The sequence below is a fragment of the Gobio gobio genome (genome assembly GCF_949357685.1).
Source record: "Gobio gobio genome assembly, chromosome: 18".
In the NCBI taxonomy this organism is placed as follows: Eukaryota; Metazoa; Chordata; class Actinopteri; order Cypriniformes; family Gobionidae; genus Gobio; species Gobio gobio.
The window spans coordinates 24349839-24362599 of NC_137111.1; the positions used below are offsets into that span (position 1 = coordinate 24349839).

At 41.6% G+C, this 12761-nt stretch overlaps 2 protein-coding genes across 5 annotated transcripts in view; one reads left to right on the top strand and one right to left on the bottom strand.

Annotated features, from left to right (window-relative positions):
• Window positions 1-12761, bottom strand: part of macrod2 (mono-ADP ribosylhydrolase 2) — a 661627-nt gene that overhangs the window by 547839 nt on the left and 101027 nt on the right. The window lies entirely within an intron of this gene.
• Window positions 739-10564, top strand: flrt3 (fibronectin leucine rich transmembrane 3). Its single transcript, XM_079842110.1, has 3 exons — window positions 739-1054; window positions 6702-7429; window positions 8291-10564. The coding sequence occupies exon 3, from the start codon at window positions 8319-8321 to the stop codon at window positions 10266-10268; it is 1950 nt and encodes a 649-aa protein (XP_079698236.1). The 5' UTR covers window positions 739-1054; window positions 6702-7429; window positions 8291-8318; the 3' UTR covers window positions 10269-10564.

Sequence of the window (12761 nt, forward strand, 5' to 3'; positions counted from 1 at the left end):
TGGAACGACATGAGGGTGAGTAATTAATGACAGAATTTTCATTCCTGGGTGAACTATCCCTTTAACAATAAGGGTGGGAGAACCATGAGAGGCAAAACACAATAACCGCTCATCCAAAAGGGTCTGCTCAGGTCAGGAACAGACCCGACTGTACAAAGGTCTTCAAAAGCCCTTCGGAGATGATGACACACACAGAGACTGTACAGCTGGTTTATGAGGGAGCAAATTCACCATTTGGAGCCACTTTAATACTTAATAAGCATAATGAGGCTGAACATAACGCCTGACTTCCGATCTTAAAAATTCATAATGTGCTGTGAAACTTAGATGGCACTAACAGCACACTCTCTAACAGACACAGACCACTAAAATAAAGAAAGCTCATTGCACTTATTTAAATAACAACACATACCAGGGCTAATCAATTGCCTTGCCTTTTCTCGGCATCTCTAACATATAAACTCCATTACTTAATTCTTAGACACACACGGAAAGCTCATCTAAATAACTCTTAGGCAGCCTTCAACACAAACACATGAAATGCCTACTCAAGCTGCCTATTTCAAGACTGCTCAATAGTCATCTTTCTTTCTCCTGCTCCCCCTAGCGTCCACAGTAAGTACAGCATGATGAGAGAGAGAGAGAGAGAGAGAGAGAGAGAGAGAGAGAGAGAGAGAGAGAGGAGAGAGAGAGAGGGAGAGAGGAGGAAGCCACAAGCTCCACCCCCAGATGACATCAGTGCTGTGTTGAAGCAGAGCTGGAGGCAGATGCAACCTCACACTTGTAGTGAGCTCCAGGCAGCTGACCAGCTCTGCCAACTTCTCTATCTTGTCTCTCTCTGACCCAAAGGAGTGTGTGTGTATGTGAACAAGTGTGTGTGGAAATAAAAACACACCCTGCTATTCGCACCATTGCTGCTACTGAGCCTTTCTGACACTGGGCTCTTTTTGGGGATTGAAATCATCTTCCATCGTATTGGATTTATCCTACGGACTGACTTTATTCTTTGAGGATATTCTTTTTGATTTTCCTTTTTGAATTATTGCTTTGGCAGGTAAGTGTATTTTGTTCTGGGTTTCCCCTCATTCTTGGGCTATTTTTAACCCTTTCCCTTATGTATTTCATCACCCTGAGGTTATCAAATACCTTCAACACATGCATAGAGAAAATTAGCATCTATCCCTTACATTCCAGTCACTCACAAACCTTCACATTGTAGACTTTACTTGTAAACTTTCAGATCCAGTCATTTGTTTGCAATGAGGAAAAGGCATTTTATTTCAAATGTAGGCAGACCCTTAGAGATTTGAAGGGAGTGCAATAGCAATTTAAACTCACAAGTACAGTAGTCATGAAATCCATATAGCCTATATAGTCCTTAATTTGCCATTAAGAATTCAATGTCCAAAAACAATAGTTCGCTTAAAAAATACTGGTATAATTTAATAAACTGTATGTTGTTTCAAATCTTTATGACTTTCTTTCCTCAAACACAATACGACATGTAAAGGAGAAATGTACAGGCTCAGTCACTATTCACTTTCAATGCATCTTTTTTTCATATAGGCTAAAGAATGTGAATGGCGAACGAGGCTGACATTCTGTCTAACATCACATTTTACAAGTCATTATAGGTTTGGAACAACTTGGAGGCGAGAAAACGAACGAATTTTCATTTTCATTTTTGGGTGAACTATCCCTTTAAGTCTCCATTCCGCTGCCGAGAATAAACGCACTAAGGATGCACAACTTGCATTGTATTCTCACCATCAGCACTCTATATCAGTTCGCCTGCTATAACGATCTTTAAAACATCGTTTAGAAGGGAAAAAAACGCAATGCAGATTGTTTTTTTTACCGCCTGCAGTCAACAGGAACATATAAACTTCACGCGGTGCGTCTTAAATCTGTTCTTGTGTGAGAGGCTTATCGCTAAATGAAACGAACAGACGTCGATTAAAAATGAGAATATATATATATTAATAATAGGCAACCTCTGCTCTGGAAGCGTGTGGAGAGAGTGATTGGAATAAAGAATGGGCGAATCGGGGATGCGGCGCGTACACTCCATGTACACTGCGCGCGACGCGACAAAACTAGAACTCTCCCATTATAGAAGCCGCTGGAAGCGCAGACAGCTTCGTTGATTATGAGGGTCGCGTTCTAATTTAGAATACTAACGAAAACTCAAAAGACTATTACATTGGCGCGCAATAAATGTGCTTTTCAGTGAGAGAGCGAGTGTGTGGCGGAGTAAAGAGATCTGAGGCTGTCAGCTGCTTCAGGATTTTCCCATCAAACGAATTTCCCTTCTTTTAAGCCTCCCAAGTTATCTGATAGATAAGCTTTCATATCTGTTAGGCAGAAAAAGTCAAGATTGAAATAATAGTTTTGTGCAGATAAAGAAAGAGGTACTGTGAGATGATGATAAGAGCCAAAGCCTTCAGTCAGAGCTGATTAAATCAGTTTATAAGACAAATTCACATTAGACAAGTATGCCAAAAATTGAACACAACCTCTTTTTAAATCCCTAATATACTTTTAAGTGCAAGTTGTTTTCCCTAGCTTTGAGCTTCATCTGTGCAAATGCCCTAAAAGACTGTGTATTCAGAGAGGCTAGTTTCTTAGCACAATAATAGCAGAGATACACAAATGGTCTGTTTTGACTTTGTAAGGAGGGTGATAAAATTAACTAACCCATTGTTCTTTGTTGAACGTGTCAAAGCACTCTGTGGCAGTCTTTTTCGCTAGCATAAACAATTTGTATCAAGTGATTCACAAATACACCTCCCGAGCTTTTAAGATGTAAATACCAGTCTCCCTTTCTAATACACAGCAATGCAAATTAACCAACTTTCTATATTTTAACACAAAAATCTAAGCATCCAGTGTATGTTTAGTGGCAGGCAGGCAGATAGCACTCTTTGTTTCAAGCCATGAATGCCGGAGGCTAAATCCAGTGGTCCGTGGCAGTCACTCAGAGTCAACATGAAATGGTCATGTCTTTCAGGCCTAAAGAAAAAAGTCTGGTCACCCTTTGTGCCGAAGACAAAAACAAATCGTCTAGTAGAATTCTCCTCATGTCGGCAGCCAACCTCTGACCTCAGTGAGGCCATTCTATAAAATGTACCTTCTAAAAACAAGCCTAGAAGTTAATTTTCAGATTTTTCTATTGCTTTAGCGGCAATATACTTTTCTGAGGACAAATTATGTAACAAACAGAAAAATTGGGCTTAAATTTTAGCTTTATTACGGATAAAATGTACCCCATTTGGAGTGGAAACAAAAAAGTACAGTGCAGTAAATCAACCCATCCCTTTTTGCCCTTGTCCAGCAACTGCTGCCCTCTGTATCCAGGCAGGGGGTACATATGTGGTAATTAAAGCGCTGGTTCAGCCTCCATGTGTCTGTGTATCTGCATGCACAGGCCTGATACAGAAGCACCTACCACCCCCAAGTGGGGAAAACAGTGCAGCTGCCACAGACCACTCTCTTTTCAGTGCAGTACAAAAGAAAAAGACCCCCGGTCTCCCCTAGAATCCACTCTCACTGTCAGCCAGGGACAAACCTGCGGATCATCTGCCCCAAAACCGCACACAGTGGGGAGCCACTAACACAATAGCCTGCTCTTAAATTAACGTTAAAGCCGTGCCTAAAACCGATCTTCTCATTTCCAAATATGTAAGCAGAAATGTTTCATCTCTCGGCCCACTAAAAGAGGCATGATATGGATTCATGGACATAACACATAACAAAAAGAGGCATTTAGCTTAAATCCTGCCTCGGGTTTAGAATCTATTATCTATTGAAAACAAGAGCTGCTTTTCATAATCATAGCCCAGGACCTACCAACGAAGACTGTAGTGCAAATTTAATTTCATCCTAAATGCCTCTGTTCATGCATGGGCACTGATCAAATGTGACAGCAGTTTTTGGGAACTAATAGAAAACATCAGTTCTAAAATTAAAAATGATGCATAATGCAACGTTTGCCATCTTATGGTTTAGCCTAATTACTCTAAAAATGCTGAAACATTCACATATAAAAGCAAAGCATTGTCATTATAATAATGTCAAATATCTGTATTTAATATTCCAGTTTTCATATGTATTAAAATATAAAATTATTCAATATCCCGGAAAACTTTTTCTGCACTTTAATGTTGCATAATCACATTAAAATATGACCTTTTCCCTTAAATGCTTTAACCCATTTCTCAGTTCCCCAACCCTAGTGTTCTGATCTCAAGACGCTAAACGGGCAAAAGGTAGTTGGCTGTGGCCATTTTAACCAGGATGCTCGATTGAACATCACTTCGAGCAGAGCAATGGAGCAGAAGCAGGCCTGGCCATTAGGACGATCTCTTAACGGGAAATGTGGCCTATTAGAACGATAGTGAGAGGTGCCCGTCACATTCAGTGGCCTTTTCTCTCTGGCTATGAGCAGTGGGCTGGATAGGGGCTGGAAGATTTAACCAAATGTGAAAAAGCTAATAATTCTAAGTGAAAGAAGTTCAGTAAAGCAGAAGAGCGAAGGCTGGGGCCCTTATGCTTAACTTGTAATGAACAATGGACCACTGCCACTTCATTGAAATCTGAGGAGCAGGGGGGGGGGAGAAGAAATGATAATGCAGCCAATCATCCAGCCAGATCAAGGTTTGCATGACCCATTGAGACAGCTGGCATGACAAGCTTAGATGAAGCGTATAAGGTAGATGTCCTTCCTTCTTTTCTGTTTGGCCTTTACGACCATAACACAATACTGGCCCACATATATTTCCCAAGATACCGGTGCTTTTATCAAGGTCTCCTGGGTAAGATCTCAGTTGAAATATCATGGAATAAACAGCCACCTGTGAGTGAACCCTTACATTTTCAAAGTAGTATCTTCTTCTTCCCAAAAGCGGCTTGTGTTTCACCAACTTCCTTTTGCCCGCTCCTGTGCCAAGAAGTCATTTACATTGAGTATAGTACATAAAGCAAGAGCAATTCCATCTCCACAATTTCGCAGTCTGTTATTTCTGGCAAGCTACTCTACACGCAATTCTCTAAATCAATACATTTCCTCAGAACAGTTGAAAAATTGCATACCGATCACTAACCAACCATTCACCATTCCTGCAAGTACTTATTTTCCTCTTCAATAAATCTGACAATCATGAGGCAAATGTTTCAGGATTTAACAAAAAAGGAAGCAACTTAGTCTCTGCCAGCATACTGAAAGCTTGCTGTCAAACATCACCTGCTCTTAAAGTAGGGTCACAGCTGCTGTTTCTGAGCCTTCGTTTATCTACTAATACAATAGTAGGCACATGGAGCACTTAGGCTCAACATAAGGATGGGATGTACTATTAGGCCGTGTTGGTGAGACCTGTTATTAAGTTACAGGGCCTTCAATTCCCTAATCTCTCCTTGTCACTGCCTACAACTGTTTCAAAGTTGCCTGGCATACCCCAACATGTTTTACAGCAAGGTTACCATCCGCAGGTCAGCAGAAGGGTTTCAGGCAAGGGCACAAACCGCGGTGATGGCTGTCAGTTGGAGAAATGTATATTGTCAGTCTATGTAACAGGAAAGATGTACCGTGGGAAATTAGAGCATGGAAGGTGCAGCACGGACGTCTCTTTTGGGCCACTGGAGGTGACTTGCATGAAGATCCCATTTGGGTATTCATGAGTTTGCAAGACATAAAACGTGTTCATCTCACATGTACATTTTTGAGCAGTGCGAGGGCGTTGTGTTCAGGCGCTGTCGAGGCAGCCCGAGGGACCTTTGGTGGCTCCTCGACACCTCAGCAGCAATATGCTTCACCGTGACTCTTATTTTTACAATCACCTTCTCCTTCCAGAGTGTCTTCAGCCACTCTGAAAGCAAAGCTCAGTGTAGAACGTCGCCAGGCAGGAGGGAGCGCTCTTTGGCCATTGTCGCAGGGCCCAAACCGTGGTCGCTTTTCTTATGCAAAGGAATTCTTTTCAGCCATCACCATAGAGAACACTAGAGGGGGGGGTGTTAGGGTTAGTGGCAGACAGAACAATGAACATGGCTATCCTGGCAGCACAGGCTTATGGCGAGGAAAAAGAAAGGTTTTTATAAAAATCCACACAACATCTCCACTAATCCAGGTTTCACAAACAGTGTCCACTATCAAAGGACTGCAGCCTAGGGCTTTTCTCTGTGGTCATTTACCCAGAGGCAAAGAAATCCCCTGATATACAGAAACCCAATAAGCTTAAGGGACTTTCAAAATCTCATCTCAACCACACACTCCTCTTATTTTTCCCTCACTTCAATCTGATAAGTCTCAAATGCAGTGAAGCGATCTACAGGCCATAACAATCCATGAAAATCCAATCCATTGTGGTGTACTTTTTATGTTAGGTGCAAACCTTGAAAACAGAAGTTAAAGAGCTATCGTTTTACGTCAATGTATTGTCGATGGCAATGTGAAACTGTCTGTTTGAAGGACAGTGGCCAACTGCAGCTGGCTGCATCACTGTCTGACTCAATCTCAGCCTTGGCACCATCATCTCTGAATTAAATAAATGCTGCCTAACAGCATATTACACAAAGTCAATAACTCATTCTCAACGAGGCCACGTAGCTTTTCCTGTGTCATGACGTATCCAGATGTCACATGCCGTCAATAACAAAAGGATCTGATCTTATACTTATTTCCTTTTCTTTTCTCTCCATCCTTCAAGGTAGGAAGTTCAGCATGTGAAAGGGAGTGGGTGTCTGCACGTCAGGCACAGGTTTGTGAAACGAGATCCAGGGAGCCAGAGTGCTACAGCAGCACAGGAGATTCTGCTATCGAGCCACGAGGCTGGATACTTTATTCATGCTCCTGCCGGGAGTGAGACTACAGGATTCGGGGCTAACTTTGGAGCCTGACTTTAGAACCGAACCACCCTGGATTTGAGCCCAGCGTACTGCAGACGGACAGTGGTCTTAACGCCATGACCAGTCTGCTTCGGGAGAGACGGGAGCAGTTCACTTCTCAAAGAGGACTTTCTGTTACACACAAAAGGGTCTGATTAGGAATCGCAACTTAAAATAAAAGGATTCTGCTCTGTTTTTTATTTCCTTTTTTTTTTGTTTTAGTACTTTTTTGTAATTAAATTACTGAAACTGCATGCCTGCACAGGGAAAGGCTGCCTGAGGTCTGTCTGGAAGTGGAGCTGCTTGCTTTATAGGTTTATCTACCATGGCAAAGCCTTTGATTGCATGAACTGTGGACGCTGCTATACAAGAAAGGAGGTCAGCGGTACAAACAAGGATCAGTTCAGCAAATACCAGCCTGGTCAGGATATAACCAAAGATACCCCTTTGACAAGACGGACAAACATCTCCTGAAAGAATAGAAAAGAAGGTTTAAAGCCTCATTGGATTTTGGGTGGCAGCAGAGGATTAACTGGCATTTCTAAATCAGGTATGACAAATATGGATGTTCTTGCTATGCCCTATCTTCTACCATCCATGTGCACAAACAGAGGTAATGAGGAAAATGTGAAATGAAAGTAATAAATAAATAAAAAAGTTCACACTTTAATTGCCTACGGAAATTATATAATAAAGTTTATTATAAAAAAAAATATTCTAATAGCATCTGAAAGTATTATTTTGGTTGGAATAATTTGCTTTTAATTTTCTTCCAAGTTACAAGCCTTAAACCTTTTGCAAACTATCTTGCAAAAGACAAGCCGATTTTACGTTTAATCAACAAGGCCTGACTTTGTTCTACCACCAGTTTTCAGCAATGAAATGCAGTCTTGAAATGCACTGGCTAACAGCAGAAATGTGTAAAACAACAAGAGCCAGAGATTACATTACACACAGCAAAAGATAAAACCTCTCACACACAGGCATCTCATTCAAGGAAAGCTAGGAGGTTTAAGGATTTGTTATCTACATCCACAGCTGATTGGGAATATCCTTCCACTTAAATTAGACTTGCTTCTGAACCTCTCCTTTTCCTCTTATTTTCCTCGCTAATCCCCCTTTCTTTTTCCCTACTTTGTATTTTCTTTTATATAAAAATTATTTAAATCAAGATAAACACCCCAGGCATGTTTCCCTACCATGGTTTTTTCACTTGTTCATGTCATTGGAAATGTTAATAGCCTTTTTTCATTAATTCAACAGCAGACATATAGTAGTATTTTTCTTAAATTTAATCATTTACAATGAAAGAGGTGCTGCAGGCACTGTACATAAAACAGCAATTAGAGCAGGACATTGCCTTTTCTTCAGACTGCATGAATTTGACTTTTCCCCTTCTTTTTCCTCTCAGGGCAACAACCGCAAAGAGGACATTAGCGATGGCAAGCAATTACAAGTCCTTCTTTGTCTTCTTCATCAGAGCTGGGCTTTTGCTTGGCCTGGCCAATCCATTGGTGACCTCAGCCTCCTGTCCCTCGCAGTGCCGTTGCGACGGGACTTTCATATACTGCAATGACCGGGATTTGACTTCCATCCCTTCGGGCATCCCAGAGGATGCTACAGTCCTTTTTCTCCAGAACAACCGCATCAAAAGTGCAGGAATCCCTACGGATCTACGACGGCTAAACAATGTCGAAAAGATCTACCTGTACTGCAACAATCTTGATGAGTTCCCCACCAACTTGCCGCTGAATGTCAAGGAACTTCATTTGCAGGAGAACAATATCCGGACTATCACCCTTGCCTCCCTGGCACAGATTCCCTTTATTGAGGAATTACACCTTGATGACAATTCCGTGTCAGCTGTCAGCATTGAAGAGGGTGCGTTCCGGGACAGCAACCATTTGAGGCTGCTCTTCTTGTCCCGGAACCATCTCAGCACCATACCTTCCGGTCTGCCAATGACTATTGAGGAGCTTCGCTTCGACGACAACCGCATCTCGTCCATCTCAGAGGCATCCCTGCAGGATCTTATAAACCTGAAGCGACTGGTTCTGGATGGCAACCTATTGAACAACAGGGGCATTGGGGAGACGGCCTTGATGAACTTAGTCAATCTGACCGAGCTCTCGTTGGTACGAAACTCCCTGACATCCCCACCCTCCAACCTGCCGGGCACAAGCCTGGAGAAGCTAAATCTTCAAGACAACCACATCAATCACGTGCCAGCAGGTGCCTTTGCTTTTCTGCGACAGCTGTACCGTTTGGATCTGTCAGGCAACAACTTGAGCAGTCTTCCCATGGGGGTGTTTGATGACCTGGATAACCTTACCCAGCTGCTCTTGCGCAACAATCCCTGGCACTGCAACTGCAAGATGAAGTGGGTACGTGACTGGCTGCGCACTCTTCCATCTAAGGTTAATGTGCGTGGCTTCATGTGCCAGGGTCCCGATAAGGTCAAAGGGATGGCCATCAAAGACCTATCCACAGAACTGTTTGGCTGCTCGGACACCGAGATTCCACCCACATTTGAGACCAGCACGGTCTCAAACACTTTGCCACCCTCCCGACCCCAGTGGCCCTTGTACGTAACTAAAAGACCTGTTGTTAAGGGTCCAGACCTTGGAAGAAACTATCGTAGCACAACACCGTCCAGTCGTAAGATCATTACAATAAGCATTAAATCCAGTAGTGCTGAGACGGTGCACATATCTTGGAGAGTATCTCAGCCCATGACGGCCCTGAGGCTCAGTTGGCTAAAGCTGGGCCACAGTCCTGCATTCGGATCCATAACTGAGACCATTGTCCAAGGGGAGAGAACCGAGTACCTGCTCACAGCTCTGGAACCCGAATCCTCTTATCGGATATGCATGGTTCCCATGGAAACTAGTAACATTTACCTGTCAGACGAGACACCTGTTTGCATAGAGACAGAAACTGGTTCCCTGAAATCATACAATCCCACCACAACCTTGAATAGAGAGCAGGAGAAAGAGCCTTATAAAAATTCCAATCTGCCTTTAGCTGCTATCATCGGAGGAGCAGTGGCCCTTTTGGCCATCATCATGCTGGCCCTGGTGTGCTGGTACATCCACAGGAATGGTTCCTTATTTTCCAGGAACTGCACATACAACAAAGGGCGCAGGCGGAAGGACGATTACGCTGAAGCTGGAACAAAGAAGGACAACTCCATCTTGGAGATTAGAGAGACCTCTTTTCAAATGATTCCCATAAATCACATGCCTGTTTCAAAGGAGGAGTTTGTGATACACACAATTTTTCCTCCCAATGGCTTAAGTCTTTACAAGAGTCCACACAGTGAAAACAGCATCAACAACAGAAGCTACAGAGACAGTGGAATACCAGATTCAGACTATTCTCATTCATGATAGTGTGCGCGGATTACAAAGACATTTTATTGCTAAAGAGTGACTCGGAGGCTGCTTGGTCTTTTGCAAAACACTGGATTGAAAAGACTGAGAAAGCATCATTATGTACATTTGCCATATAATTTATATTTAAGGACGATTTATTAAAAGGAAAAAGGTTCCGATTGCAGGCCATCACTGAACCGTCAGTGTATGCTGCCACAAACTGCAATTCTATATTTTAGATATTTGTAGTCATTTGTACTGTACTTCCTTTACTTATGGTTTTAGACCAATTAAAAAAACATTGTGCTCTACTGAGATATGATGACTTGTCAACTGTGAAAGTGGGTTTTCATTGCTGTGTTGAACAATCAGATATTAGAAAACCATGTAGTATAAGCACAGGTCAAAACTATTGCTATGTTGCTGTCAGTGAAAAAAAAATACAACAAAAAACAAGGCTGCGGGAATATAGGGCACAGTTGATCTAAGGAAATAAAGACAAGTGTTTTGTTAATTTTAAGGAGGGCGGGCACAGACTTTCTCCGGTGTCACAGAAACCACTGGGTTTCTTTAGGAATCCTGGTTGCCCGTTTCAGAACGCTGCCAGGCTTTACATCACTGCAACGTTTAGGAAGCAGATATCTAGATAATTCCTCTCTGCCCTGGAAGAGGAAGCAACACAGCACAGAATCCTAAATTCTTTGCAAACGAAGCACACAGATCAAATGAGAGGTTACTTTGCAGTAAAATCAAAGCAGATGGGCAAAAACACGAGAATAGAACTAAATATCGCTCGTTTGGGCAAAGGGAAATAGCATTTACCATATCCCTCAGTACAGTTAACCACGTCATGTAAACGTTGCCCTGCAAAAGGAATATATTGTGGGCAGAAAAAATATGGCAAGAAACACATTTGGGCTCTTTTCTATTTGGAATATAAAGTGTCAACTATTTTTTTGTTCATATAATTCTTATTTGTATTTTTGTTTTCTAATTCAAGCCACTTTTATGTTGCCACAGTTAAATTGTTCTTTACAACTGAAGACCAAAGTGCATTGAATGCCCTTTGGCCAGTCTTGTATGTGCCTTGATCCAATGCTTATTGTATTTAGCTTTTTCAAAAAAATAAATCGGTGACTTAACTTTTTTCATACACACTTGAATATGATAGGATATTGGTCATATTGCAAAATAAAAGTGGATAAAACCCCAACTCGATGGTCTCCTTTTCCCCAAAAGGATACTTTCTATTTATTTTTAATCCCTCTAAGCTTTGCATACTCCATTCCAGTCCTCAAAAATTTTAATCTAAAGCAGTGGTGCCTAAACTGAGGTACGCGTACCCCTGGGGGTACATGAGGTGATAGAAGGGGTATGCGAACAAAATGCTGCATTTTGACGTTCATTTAATTCTAGCCCAACTTAAAATAACATTAAAAGAGAGCCTGTATTGCTAACAGGAAAAATGCGACTAGTGTAAAACATGAAAAAGGGCAAATACATGACATCCAATCAAATTAACAAGTGCATTAAATGGTGAAAGTGTGTGCGTGTGAAAGACAAAGCGAGCACAGGTTTATGCAGATGTATTTGTAGGTTGTTTTGCAATCAGCTTTCTTAAGTTCAAAATCACTCTCACTAGTTGGAGCTTACTGCTAATTGTTTTGCACGCAGTAGAACAAAGTTTGGAGAGTAGTGTAAAGTTTGGAGAGTGTATATACCTGAGAAATTATTCTAATAAAAATAAGTTAATGCTGTCGTCAAAATGTCAAAAAGACAGTCAAGCATATTTTCATCAGAGTAAAGCTGATGGTGTTTCTGATCAAAAGAAATCCCAAAGATGGAACTTCTAATACTAATCAGGATAGCGCAACAAGCAACAAGAGTTAGATCAGTCAGAATCAGAAATTGATGTAAATGGAAGAGGCAACAACGTCAAAGGTGAGAAAGAAAATCACTGATCATTTGAATAATATTTAAATCTCAACGTAGCTATATTTCAATTATTAATTTTATTCAAAATAAACACAATTCAATGTACCTTAAAAACAAATATAAAAACAGACTTAATCTGGACTTGAACAATTTAAGACTCAAACTCTTTTGGATACAAGGGGGCAAATATATTGTCCCTTATTGGAAAAGGTGTAACTGCATTCTAAATGGAAAAGAAGGGATACGCAGAAGGATGTTAAATGCCTCAGGGGGTACGCCACTGTTAAAAGTTAGGGAACCACTGATCTAAAACATACTGAGGCTTCATACTAGTGCAGCATCCGCTTGGGGTTCCAAGTGCTCTTTTGTGTGGTTAAGCCACGTATGACTTATCTGATTGGCCCAAGTGGGAAATATCAGTGAGTGCAGCACAGAAGCTAAATGAAGCCGTTGGAGAGATGCTGTGCTGGATTTTGATGCGTCTCGCGACCACAGGGGTAGATGTATGTATCTAATGACTATATAGCATTAGGTAGATGGCACAGCCCAAATCACAGTTGGAATCACACAGGT

Excerpts from the sequence above, each read along its gene's own strand:
- flrt3 (XM_079842110.1), top strand. The coding sequence starts at position 8,319 with ATGGCAAGCAATTACAAGTCCTTCTTTGTCTTCTTCATCAGAGCTGGG.